The sequence below is a fragment of the Biomphalaria glabrata genome, chromosome 5 (genome assembly GCF_947242115.1).
Source record: "Biomphalaria glabrata chromosome 5, xgBioGlab47.1, whole genome shotgun sequence".
NCBI lineage: Eukaryota > Metazoa > Mollusca > Gastropoda > Planorbidae > Biomphalaria > Biomphalaria glabrata.
The window spans coordinates 11,973,820-11,986,198 of NC_074715.1; the positions used below are offsets into that span (position 1 = coordinate 11,973,820).

General features: G+C 40.5%; 1 protein-coding gene across 9 annotated transcripts in view; it reads right to left on the reverse strand.

The window, feature by feature from the left end:
• The window catches only part of LOC106074154 (eyes absent homolog 1-like), a 164,177-nt gene that overhangs the window by 38,639 nt on the left and 113,159 nt on the right, over positions 1 to 12,379 (reverse strand). For all 9 annotated transcript variants that reach the window (XM_056031206.1, XM_056031212.1, XM_056031211.1 and 6 more), the window contains 4 exons: positions 10,682 to 10,935; positions 3,981 to 4,082; positions 3,104 to 3,144; positions 1,739 to 1,883 (listed from right to left, as the gene is read on the reverse strand). In XM_056031206.1, the coding sequence (XP_055887181.1) occupies positions 1,739 to 1,883; positions 3,104 to 3,144; positions 3,981 to 4,082; positions 10,682 to 10,935 (542 nt within the window). The remainder of the gene's footprint in view (positions 1 to 1,738; positions 1,884 to 3,103; positions 3,145 to 3,980; positions 4,083 to 10,681; positions 10,936 to 12,379) is intronic.

Genomic DNA, 12,379 nt, shown 5'->3' on the forward strand with positions numbered 1-12,379 from the left:
ATGCTCTTTCTGAAAATATTGAAACCTGCCCCTTTACCTGCCTGGGTGGACCACTTCGGGGACCGATTTTGAGTTTGTGTTGCACACAAACTATCTTTGTAACCTTGTTTATAATTTTTTTTTCATATTCTAGAAAAAGCTTGCACTTTTTTTCCATGGTCCTAACGTGAAAGAAATGTGGTCATAAGATACTAGTTTAAAAAATCAGTAAACAAAAATCGAATCATTTAGTTCCAGCAAAAATTTCGTACAAACTAGTATGGCTGGTTAGCTAAGTTGATAGAGCGTGACACGAAATAGGCAAATAACGTGGATTCGATCCCCGTACTGGACAATATTTTTTCAATGACAAATAAACTAAGAATGTTTTAATTTTACTATATTATTAGAACATAAAGTAGGGATTTTTTTTTGGGTATATTTTGTACATTACGTGTTTTTTAAGCAGTATTAGTACAAGAAAATACGCTATTTTTTTTTTTTTTAGATTCAGATTTTTTTTCCCGTCAATGTGGCAGAGTTTATAAGAGGCACACTGACTTGTTATCCTTTAAACTAAACCCCCAGAAAGTGGTATTACTTATAAGTGAACAACAAAACAGACTGCCGAACCAAATCTGCAGAAATGCAATTGAAATCAATCCCATAGTGTTTGAGATACATAGAGCAAGAAGGAGAGAGTGCGATACGTTAGGAGGACAGGTCCTTCCAAAGAAACGATGGCTGAATTCGAAGGAAGTGAGGGGAAAGGAAAAGGGGGGGGGGGAGTCTACAGCCCACTACAAGCCTATTAGTTCATCTCTCGTGTAATGCCAGGTAATTACCAGCATCTGTCAGGGGGCCGCCCCTGGGCAACCATGGCATCGAACAGCACGTGCCCTGGCAATTACACAATAGAATTGGCGGAAAGGGGGGAAGGACTGAGGGGGGGGGGGGGGGGCGGGCTAGCATTGGATGATGAAAGGTCACTTTGTCACCTGTGACACACATGGCCCCACTCTACAACGACAGGCCGGGGAAACGCTAAGGTCAGTTACATGGAACAGGGACTTTTTTTCCCCGTGGACCATCCTTTGAAAATTTGTGTACAAGACACAGCAGGTTTGAAATAAATTTTTGAAACTCCTTGTCTACATGCTTAGAACTGCTAGATTCGAATATTTTTGTGGGTCTAATTACAAACAAAAATACACAAAAAAAAAAAAAATACGGATAATAAAAAAAAATTCCACGAAAAAGAGACCAAGTTGTGGCTGCGGTACTAATTCTGTTTTTGTTTTGTCCTGAGTGTAATACTAATTTTTGATTAGGTCTACTCCTTTTTTTTTTAAAACAGTTTGTTTATTTTTTTTTTTTTTCTTCTAAGACTTACCACTACATCTTTGTCTTTGTTTTATTTTCAGGTTAAAACTCTTCAAGAAGTTAGTTGTTTTGTTTAATGTGAACTTCTAGAGATTTTGAAACATGCACTTTGAACTATTTCACATCATGACCTTAACCTTTACCTCATGACCATGACCTATCGGTCAAACACCTCCGCTGAGACCATGACCATAATTTTTTTTATACACCAATATGCCAAGGACAAACATTTACCCTGACCATGACCAATATCTAGTATTAAAGCGAGCCCCAGGACGTATCAACTAAAATGGGGGAGGGGGGGGAATTGGATTAGTAATTAGTTTGTAACGGTGTCACTAAAACCTACGTTTAGATCTAGAGGTAAGACACTGACCTGCTACACTGGCTGCCGTGGTGGTTGACGGTGTTTCGATGAGCTGGTACGTCTGGGTGGAAGGCACTGTTGTCGTGGGAGGGGCGGCTGCTGATGTGAGGTAAGGGTACTGGTCGTAGTAGTTGCTCCCGTAGCCGTAAAAGTCCTAAAAGAGAGAATACAAAGAAAAGTGAGTATAGTCAGGGCCGGATTTAAGTATGAGGAGGCCCCGGGGAAATAATTTTGTGTAGGCCCATACAGTCTTCTGAAAGCTTGAATAAAGATCCACTTCTGAATATAAATACTTATATCTAAAAGCATGCTTAGTCTTAGAAGAAAGAGATATTATGGAGTGCTTATAAATCTCACTTTTGATATTTTGAACATTTAATATGCATATTTTAGTTGATTTTTTTAAAAAAGTATGTATTAGTTTGTATTAATTTTAAAAAAGATTTTCAGCTTGAACATGTGCGCGTGCATGTCATATACTTAAGTAATCAATCTGAAAAGAAACATACAACCACAGACCTATATATATTCTACCTAAACTGGAAAACGGAAATACATTTGTATCCGATAATGATCAGCTCACAGACCTATATATATATATATTGTTATGTGCGTAACTCTTTTTCAAGCTATAAGGGAAGTCGCCCCTAATCTGGGAAAATCGATCTTTTCTGTCTTAGAAAAGTAATGATCTTTAGTATTCAAAGTTTAGAAATAATGCAATACCATTTTGCGGATTTTAAATAGAATGGGCTATTATTAATACTAATCACAGATCTCTCTCTATATATATATGTAAGCAAATTTATTATATAAAGTCACTTCCTGTTACATTCCATTAAGTCTCGAAAATCCTAGATCGAAATATTTCAAGCCTGTTGATTTTAATTAACTTAAATTTTAGATTGTACATTTAGATAGATTAATTACCTAGATCTTTAAGGATCTAGATTATTTATCTAAAAGTTGCAAAATAATAATTATGAGACGAGAGTGCTCTTATTTTCGATGTTTAATTGCATAGGTAAGGGTTGAAAAAAAATACAACAACGACAACACTTTACTTCTTAGAACTACTTTACAAAACAACGTCTTGTTTCAATTTTTTTTTTTTACGTTGTTCACGACATGTTTGTGTAGTGTTATAAATCTCCATATCCAGTCTAGGTATGATATATATATATAGGTCTGTGCCTACAACAAATCTAGTACACAACAGCGTCATCTCATTAATCTTTTGAAATGATCACAAGAATTTAGACTTTGACTACAGTTTCGTATATATAGACTATTTCTATTAACGTGACAGGTATAATAGAGTTAAATGTGTTACTTCTTATAGGGGGCATTCAAACAATGTCAAACAGTACTTACATAAGTGTTAGCTGTACCATAGGCCGGGCTTCCAGTGGAGCCTAAGAAGAAAACGTAATCAAACAATTAGTTAAAGACTGTCATTGTCTTGAAGTTTTTTAACATTAAAGAAACACATTGCAGCGTTAAGTTTACTTAAAAGAGGCTGAGTCGCATTCGTCGTCTCTACATGGACATATTAAATAGTCTTCTTCTTCTAGTCAGCTCTTTTGCAGACTGTGCCAATGAAAAATAGTGTGGTGTTCTCTTCAGTTGTTCAGCGCTGCCGTACAGGGTGTTAGTTATGTTGGGCTGAAGTGGTAGCAGGGTCTGCCTAAGGTGGATTAGGAAGGGGCATTCAAAGAGGATATACATTAGAGATCCTAATGTACAGAAACAGATTTCTTCCCCTCTTAGTAATACAATTGATTGACCAAAGATTTGGGTCTCTAATATTACAAACAAAACACAATTGTTAGCTGTTTTTCTCAACATCCTCTTTATGGTCCAGGAGCGTTGCCATATAAAAACGACCCAGAGGTCGAATCCAGCTCACTGCTATCCACTGAAGTAGGCTTTGTTATCTTCTTCTCTGAAAGCACCTCGTACACAAGGGAGTCAGACAGTTCTTAAACTCTTAGTATTTCTGCACACTTCTGGTTGGCTAATTCAGGCTGGTGAAAGGGAGATTGTGCTGGCCTTAGTGTTCCAAGTGCGACGCACAACACTACTAGACAATTACAGAATTATTAGAGAAATATTTCCCCACATGAATTTAAGCCACAAACACAAACGTTCACAGCTAGTTCCAGTACATTGCAAGACGAGTGTACGAACAATATACAAGACAACATAAGCCTCCATGGCAGAGAGCGCGGACCACGGTATGATCACTCACCTGAATAGTAGCCCTGGGCAGCTGGTGTGATCTGTGAATAGCCAGTCATGTAGGGTGGACTGACCACCTGGTTGCTCGCCTGCCCTTTGATCTTGGCAGTTACTGTTGACAAGACACAAAGGGTTAAAGGTCAAGAATGAACATGGAGATCTCGCCTACGGCTGCTTGACCAATTGTAATTAATGATAGCCGCCAACAGATGTTAAAAGTGTAGAGGACAAGGACCAGGATTAGGGAAACGGTGTACTGTTGAGGGGTACACCATTAGAGATAATTTCCCACACCTAGCCAACCACTCCTACAATCTTCAACTTTAAAAATGGTGTGGGCCTATGTCATGGTGTGGGTCTATGTCATGGTGTGGGTCTATGTCATGATGTGGGTCTATGTCATGGTGTGGGTCTATGTCATGATGTGGGTCTATGTCATGGTGTGGGTCTATGTCATGGTGTGGGTCTATGTCATGGTGTAGATCTATGTCATGGTGTGGGTCTATGTCATGGTGAGGGTCTATGTCATGGTGTGGATCTATGTCATGGTGTGAGTCTATGTCATGGTGTGAGTCTATGTCATGGTGTGGATCTATGTCATGGTGTGGATCTATGCCATGGTGTGGATCTATGTCATGGTGTGGGTCTATGTCATGGTGAGGTTCTATGTCATGGTGTGAGTCTATGTCATGGTCGTCCTCGTTAAACCCTTATTCTATTTCAGTAAAAAAAAATGAGTATATCTACAAGAAAGAGAGAGAGAGATGAGACACAAAGATGAGAGAGAGAGAAAGATGAGAGAGAGAGAGAGATGGTGAATGATGAGAGAGAGGAGAGAGGAGAGAGAGAGAGAAAGATGAGAGAGAAGGGAGGAAATAGATTAGGGAGAGGGGGTGGGGTTGATAAAGGAGGATAGGAAGAGAGGCACGAAGATCGGTGGAAGAGAGAGAGAGATAGAGAGAGAGAGAGAGAGAGGTACACAGTGACTACGTGTTAATCATATAAGTATTTGCGTAACGTCTGCATTGCGAGAAATCGAAGAGAAGTCGTGTTGAAACAGCTGCTTAAGCTCACACAGATCTATAGACCGGCATAATCCATTTGGTCACAAACTATTGACCAGTGGATGGCAGACATACGAACAGCCCATATCCCACCCCTCTCTCTTTCTCCTCTATTTTTTTTTTCGGGTGCGGAGGTGGGGGGAGGGGGGCAAGGAGGTAAGATGAAGAAAGCTATTCTCTTATGATTCCACGCTCTCTCTCTCTCTCTCTCTCAGTACTGTTTCAATGGATAAAAGTTTTAAAACAGCGTGATCTACACCAGGCTTACATTCTTTTAACAATAAATACAACATCATAGTAAAAGAAGAGAAAGCAATGGGGAGAAATGTTGAGGCGATATAAGATAATATCAAGACGTATTTAAAAAAATACTAAGAAATTTTGAAATACACTGACAATGATAAACAGTGTCAAGGACGCCATATTGAAATATCCCTATTGCCTAGTAAGTAATAGAAATTAATTTGAACGAATCATCTTCGAAATGTATTGTACAGGCTGTAAACCATGAACACGTCGTAAGAACTTGATTCTATGGAGGCTATTGGTTAATTTCCCAATAGGAGCCCTAGATCAAGTCAGGGATCGTTCCTTAGTTCTCGTTTAACACTGTGTCCTGGCCAACTGGACTGGTGACTTGTCTCCCATCACACTTTTATACATATATATATATACAATGGAAATTTCCGATTTACACAAGCTTACCGAAGTGCCCATGACTGTTGACGTCACGCGCTCTTTTGTTTTAGCCTTCTTATTACAAAAGATGTGATACTTACATATATTAAACATACATGAATAGCAGCACCAGGGACCAAGTTTTTAAGAGAGAAAGTAGTGAATTAAATGCTAAGAAAACAAGGGACTGCGCCAACCAAGGCTCGAACCAGTGACCCTGGAATAGACAACACCGCCTTGCGGTGCAGAAATGTGTTTACTGAGCACCTAAAGGCAGCACAGAAAATCTTCTCCCAGGTACCCCCTCCCTCCCACTGGTCCACAAGTGAGATAGGACCATAGAGCTCTGAGCATGCTATAAACATGAAAGTAGCGCTATATAAAAGCTATACTTTAATTTTAATTTTAAGAGTGGATAGATAGAGAGAGATAGATAGAGAGAGAGATAGAGAGAGAGATAGACAGTCAGAGAATGGAAATAAATCAGTTTAGTGGGAGTGGATCAAAATCAGTTTCCACGATTCTTCGATCACCAGCGACTAACCGACCAACTTACTGAGAAAACAAAAAAAAAATAAAAGAATGTAAAATCAGGAGCGGATCTGGAAGAAAATAAAATTGGGGTGGGTGATGTGTTACAGGGAGGGTGTGGGAGAAGGGAGTTTATAATGTGGAAGCATTTTAAGTCTGAATTTCTACCCGACGACATTTTAATACCAGGCCCATGTTTTGACAGACTGCGCGCAAAGTCTTGAGGCGACAGCGGGCCCGTGGGGCAGGAAACCTGGCTGCCACAGTGTCGACAGAGATAGCGTCTATTGTCCGCGGCTATTGTGAAAGCATTCAAACGTGGAACAGCGCACCATTAAACGGAAAATAGATTATTTTTTTTTAACGCTGATAGGACTGGATAATGAATTACATTAATGCTGGAAATTTGATTTTGTTGTTGTTCCTTCTGGACGAGTTGGTCTCCTCCCTCTTAGTACCCCTCTCTTTCACACTCAGGGCTTTAAACACTCTGAAATACAGAACAACTCACTGCAGATTGTGTGGTTGTCGTGTGTTTATGTGGGTGTGCGTGCGGAGATTTTGTGGGAGTGTGTGAGAGATGTAATAGTGTGTGTGTGTGTGTTTAAAATAAAACACAAGCAACACTTAGCGAGGAAATGATCCCCCGAGCTTGCAGCGTGGTTTGATGACTTGACAACAGAAATACATATGTGAAGCTAAGTGATGAGACAATGAATGATGCATAGATGCTACATATAGAAATGCGGCTCTTGGGATCAAATTGTGAATTAAGGATAGCGAAATAATGGACACGAACCACTGACCATCCAATTCGACAACTTCACATAGCAGCAGCACATTATAAGGCGAACAAACCGCCTCCAGATTTTTCGATCGGTAGTGTTACGTCAGTTACGCTGTTCTCTTCAGTTGTACTCAGGGGTACTCAGTGTTACAAATAGGTCAAAAGTTTGGGAAACACTGTTGCATACCATCAAATATTAACTCCAAGAAAGGAGGAGTAAAAAAAAAAAGGGGGGGGGGGAAAGCCTGTGAGAGTGCCTCCACATAGACAGCTCTCTAGCTTACCGTTAAGCCCTCAACGTGGACAACACCGAATGGTGGCTGCCTTTTCCGAACTCAGTAGACGGCGAAGCAGCCCAGCCTACTCCAGTGAATAGTTCAAAGGCGCCTTCCACCCCATGCTGGCCGGGGACAATCCTCGCAATTATCTCTGACCCGCCGGAACTGACGCCTGAGGTGCTAGTCCGACTTCACGCTGAGGGAGACGCCCCTACGCCAGAAAGGAAGGCTTTGCCCCCCACCCCCCCACCACTCGAGAAGTGAAGGGGAGGCCCCACTTCTTTTGATCTGTTTTTGAAAGAAATACAAAAGCTTGACAACTTCACCGCGGGGAAGATATCTGAATGGGCAGACTCGGGCTGAAACTACTGGATAGAAAGGGGAGCAGGTATGAGCCCCCCCCCCTTCCCAATGATCATTTAAAGACATCTTATTGTTCCTCCTGTTTGCTTAACTTAACTTTATGAGAACGCTTAGCGCAGATCACTCAGATTGATTGCAAGAGTTGAAGATATTCAATACGTGGCAGTTGCTATGATCCTCTATTTGTGTAGGACAATGCTTCTCAAGCTTCACGTCACAGCACGGGAAGATGAAGGCTTAAAATCGAAGCAGTTAAAAAAAAATGTTTTTCCTATTATCGAAGTTCTTGTGCGGACCTGCTGTAGAGATCGTTAGTCATATGCACGCTTCAGTCGTTATAGCTAACCTTCAAAGCTACAAGCTATTTGTTAATCTGATTAGTTGGTTACTATCTTCAAAAGACCGGGCCGAGTTCAATGCGTTAAAAAAAAAGAGATACATAATTAAGTTTAAATGTCTTAATCAACAAGTAAGTCACCAGTTTTACAACAAAAAATGGCTTCATTTATACTCGCAACCAAAAAGCTGTCAAAAGTTGAAATCCATACGGAATCTCTCCATAACCTACGCTCACACGTGAAAGGCAAAAATGACGATGAACAAGTCTTACCAATGCCTTATGACTTCATATATCATGCAGAGTCTACCAAAATGACTTCATATACCATGCAAAGTCTACCAAAACGACTTCATATACCATGCAAAGTCTACCAAAATGACTTCATATACCATGCAAAGTCTACCAAAATGACTTCATATATCATGCAAAGTCTACCAAAATGACTTCATATACTATGCAAAGTCTACCAAAATGACTTCATATACCATGCAAAGTCTACCAAAATGACTTCATATACCATGCAAAGTCTACCAAAATGACTTCATATACCATGCAAAGTCTACCAAAATGACTTCATATACCATGCAAAGTCTACCAAAATGACTTCATATACCATGCAAAGTCTGCCAAAATGACTTCATATACCATGCAAAGTCTGCCAAAATGACTTCATATACCATGCAAAGTCTGCCAAAATGACTTCATATACCATGCAAAGTCTACCAAAATGACTTCATATACCATGCAAAGTCTACCAAAATGACTTCATATACCATGCAAAGTCTACCAAAATGACTTCATATACCATGCAAAGTCTACCAAAATGACTTCATATACCATGCAAAGTCTACCAAAATGACTTCATATACCATGCAAAGTCTACCAAAATGACTTCATATACCGTGCAAAGTCTACCAAAATGACTTCATATACCATGCAAAGTCTACCAAAATGACTTCATATACCATGCAAAGTCTACCAAAATGACTTCATATACTATGCAAAGTCTACCAAAATGACTTCATATACCATGCAAAGTCTACCAAAATGACTTCATATACAATGCAAAGTCTACCAAAATGACTTCATATACCGTGCAAAGTCTACCGAAATGACTTCATATACCATGCAAAGTCGACCAAAATGACTTCATATACCATGCAAAGTCTACCAAAATGACTTCATATACCATGCAAAGTCTACCAAAATGACTTCATATACCATGAAAAGTCTACCAAAATGACTTCATATACCATGCAAAGTCTACCAAAATGACTTCATATATCATGCAAAGTCTACCAAAATGACTTCATATACCTTGCAAAGTCTACCAAAATGACTTCATATATCATGCAAAGTCTACCAAAATCCTTCATATACCATGCAAAGTCTACCGACATGACTTCATATAGCATGCAAGGTTTACCAAATGTCTTCATATACCATGCAAAGTCTACCAAAATGACTTCATAAGACATACAGAGTTCCAACAAGCAGCCACTTAAGGGACACCTACAGTCCCATTATTGTGCTTCACATTCCTCAGGCCCCATGAGAGTATAGACCAAAACACGAAGTAAGTTTATAAGATCAGGGCGAGTTGGAAAGAGCTGGGGATGGGGGAGGGGGAAGATAAGTGCTCTTCGACACCCTTAGGCCCCTTCACGTGGCGTGTAAATACCAGGCCCTGGCCTGTCTCTACAAGACAAGGTGAGCCGTATCTCCAGGCGATGGACGGAGTGGGGGGGGGGGTGAGCACTTGTCGGCTCGCCAACTAGAGTAAGTGACAGCGCACGGGGGCAACCACCACATTTCCCCCCCCCCTTTTTTTATCCACTTTAACCCATTACCCCTCCTTTCACCCCCCTCCCTTTCCTTACATCTGAGTGAATGTAAGCCCAACAGCCATCCTTGACTGGATCTTATGGAATGTGTGTATTTGAATGGACGAGGGGAGGGGTGAGCTTTGGGGGGGGGGGGGGGAGATTAATGAAGCAGTATAACTGCCCGCCAAGACATGGAATTTTTCATGTTGGAGCCAGATTTGGGGGGGGGGGGGTACGTTTGCTAATCGCACCACAAACTGGCGTAACAATTGATTGTTAGACCAAGCTTACCAAGTACCCTTGTGCGATATATCGCCCGAAAATCAAGAATTACTCAAAAGTCAACCATTTAATTAGTTATCCACTACACCTCAAGTGTTGGCGTAAAGGACGCAAAATTGGTAAATGAGTGGGATACTGTCCGAAAATGCTTGAAGGTAAATGGCGCAGGCGCCAATTCCTAGATCGCTACTTGCATTTTCAATATCTCTATGATCTAACCCTTTTAGAAGAATCAGAAAGCGATGGGAAGACAACATCAAAGAATGGAAGGGCCTGTTAATGATAGAGATTCTAATCAGGCAAAACACAGAGAGGAATGGAGAAAGACGGTCAATAGATCTTGTGTGGCGCCCCAAGGGTCCAAAAGACTAAGAGATAGGTGAAGGTGAACCCACTTAGATAAAATATGTCAGCAAAGGCGTTACCTCTGAAAAATGCACACACGCAAAAAAAAAAGAGCCACAAAAGACCTATGTGTTTGAGAGAATGTGTGCGTGTGTGTGAGAGAGAGAGCGCTCGCATGTGCGTGCTTGTGTGAGCAAGTGTGTGTGTTTCTACTTACATGAATCTGTGCCATAGGAGGTCTGTAACATATTGTAAGGGCTGTGGCTGCCCTGGTAGTAGCCAGGGTATCCGGCTGCCTGCATGATGCTGCTAGCGTACTGCCCGTGACCCATGTTGACGCTCATGGTGGAGCCGGCCGGGAGAGAGCTCTCGGAGCTGCTCTCAACGGAGGACGACTGACAGGAGGACGGGGCGAGGACTGAGGGAGGCTCGTCTGGCGACTGGTATCTGCTGCCTTGACTTGACAAGTTCCTGTGAAAACACACAAAAATTTAATCTAAGGCATTTAGTTCCTTTTTTTGGTGATTTTCGCTATGAACTAAGCCAGTGTTTCCCAAGCTCTAGTGTTCCATGAAGCCTGAACAACTGGAATAATTAAATAGTAGGTCACCACGTGAATTAATCTCTTAAAAAAACAACTAATCAAAGTGTTCCGCTAAATACTCAGAATGTGCGAAGTGTTCCGCTAAATACTCAGAATGTGCGAAGTGTTCCGTTAAGGAAAAAGTTTGAGAAACACTGGATTAAACAAAGTCAAAGATGCTAAATGGAAATTCAATGTAGCCAACTACATTTTTTAAATGAGCCATAAAAACCAGAGCACCAGATACACCATAAGGCTAGCTATTTATAGTTGTTCTGTATTATATGAAAATCCCTAATTCCTACAAAATGTAGACTTACAGTATTTCCCAATTTGGGATATTCCTACCCCAGAAGTTTTTCGGCGAAAAAAATGGGGGGGGGGGGGGAGAGAAGAGTTGCTAAGCTGATTATCGGTTGCGATAATGCGTTACGGAGTATTTGATGATGCCTCTGTCTTTAACTGCAATCAGATCTGCCTTTAAGTGCACGCATTCTAAAAATGGCGTCAGACGATCTCGAAAGTACAAGACGGAAGTTATGGACCGTCGTCCTTATTGTCTTCCTCTTTTATTTACATCCTTCCTAAAATTAATTTCTTCATTAGCTTTAAAAAAAAAAAGAAATTGGAAGGCAAGAATCTTTGTTTTTTGTTTTAGTTACCATGAGGTTTTTTTTTTTTTTTTTTTTAGCTCTACGCTGACTTATGAAATAAAAGGAATTCTAACATCTTGTTATAGTTCTAACGACCTTGACACATTTTGTTACTAAGAAACGTAACTCCTAAATAAAAAACAAGAGAACGTAACTCCTAAATAAAAAACTTAAAAACAACAGAATGGTGCATTTACTCTCTTGTACACAGTAAAATCCAATTCTTAATACTTGTGAGTCCATTGAGACTCGTCATAGTGTCATTACAGTGAAGGTTGTTCTTTTGCAAGATAGAGAACTCATATAGAAAGATCGTCATACCCTACAGAGGTATATTACGCAGACGTTAGATAAAAGTGGTAAAGCGTTTAGTTTCTGAACCGAGTGGTTACAAGTTCGTATCCGCTGAATTTGATTTTGGAAATTTTTAGGACACGCCGCCAGGGACCACCCAACTCTAATGGGAATCAGACATGCATAGTGGAAGTAAAGGCGTTTGGTCCTTACAGCTGATCATATGACGCCCTCATTAACCATCGGCCTAAAAAAAAAAAAACAGATGAGATTTACATCATCTGCCCCTATAAATGGCAAGGTCTGATAACTGTACTTTCAATTTTACACTACTTAGATATAAAATGAAATCAGCCCCCCGGATGGGGGGGGGGACAAAACTACA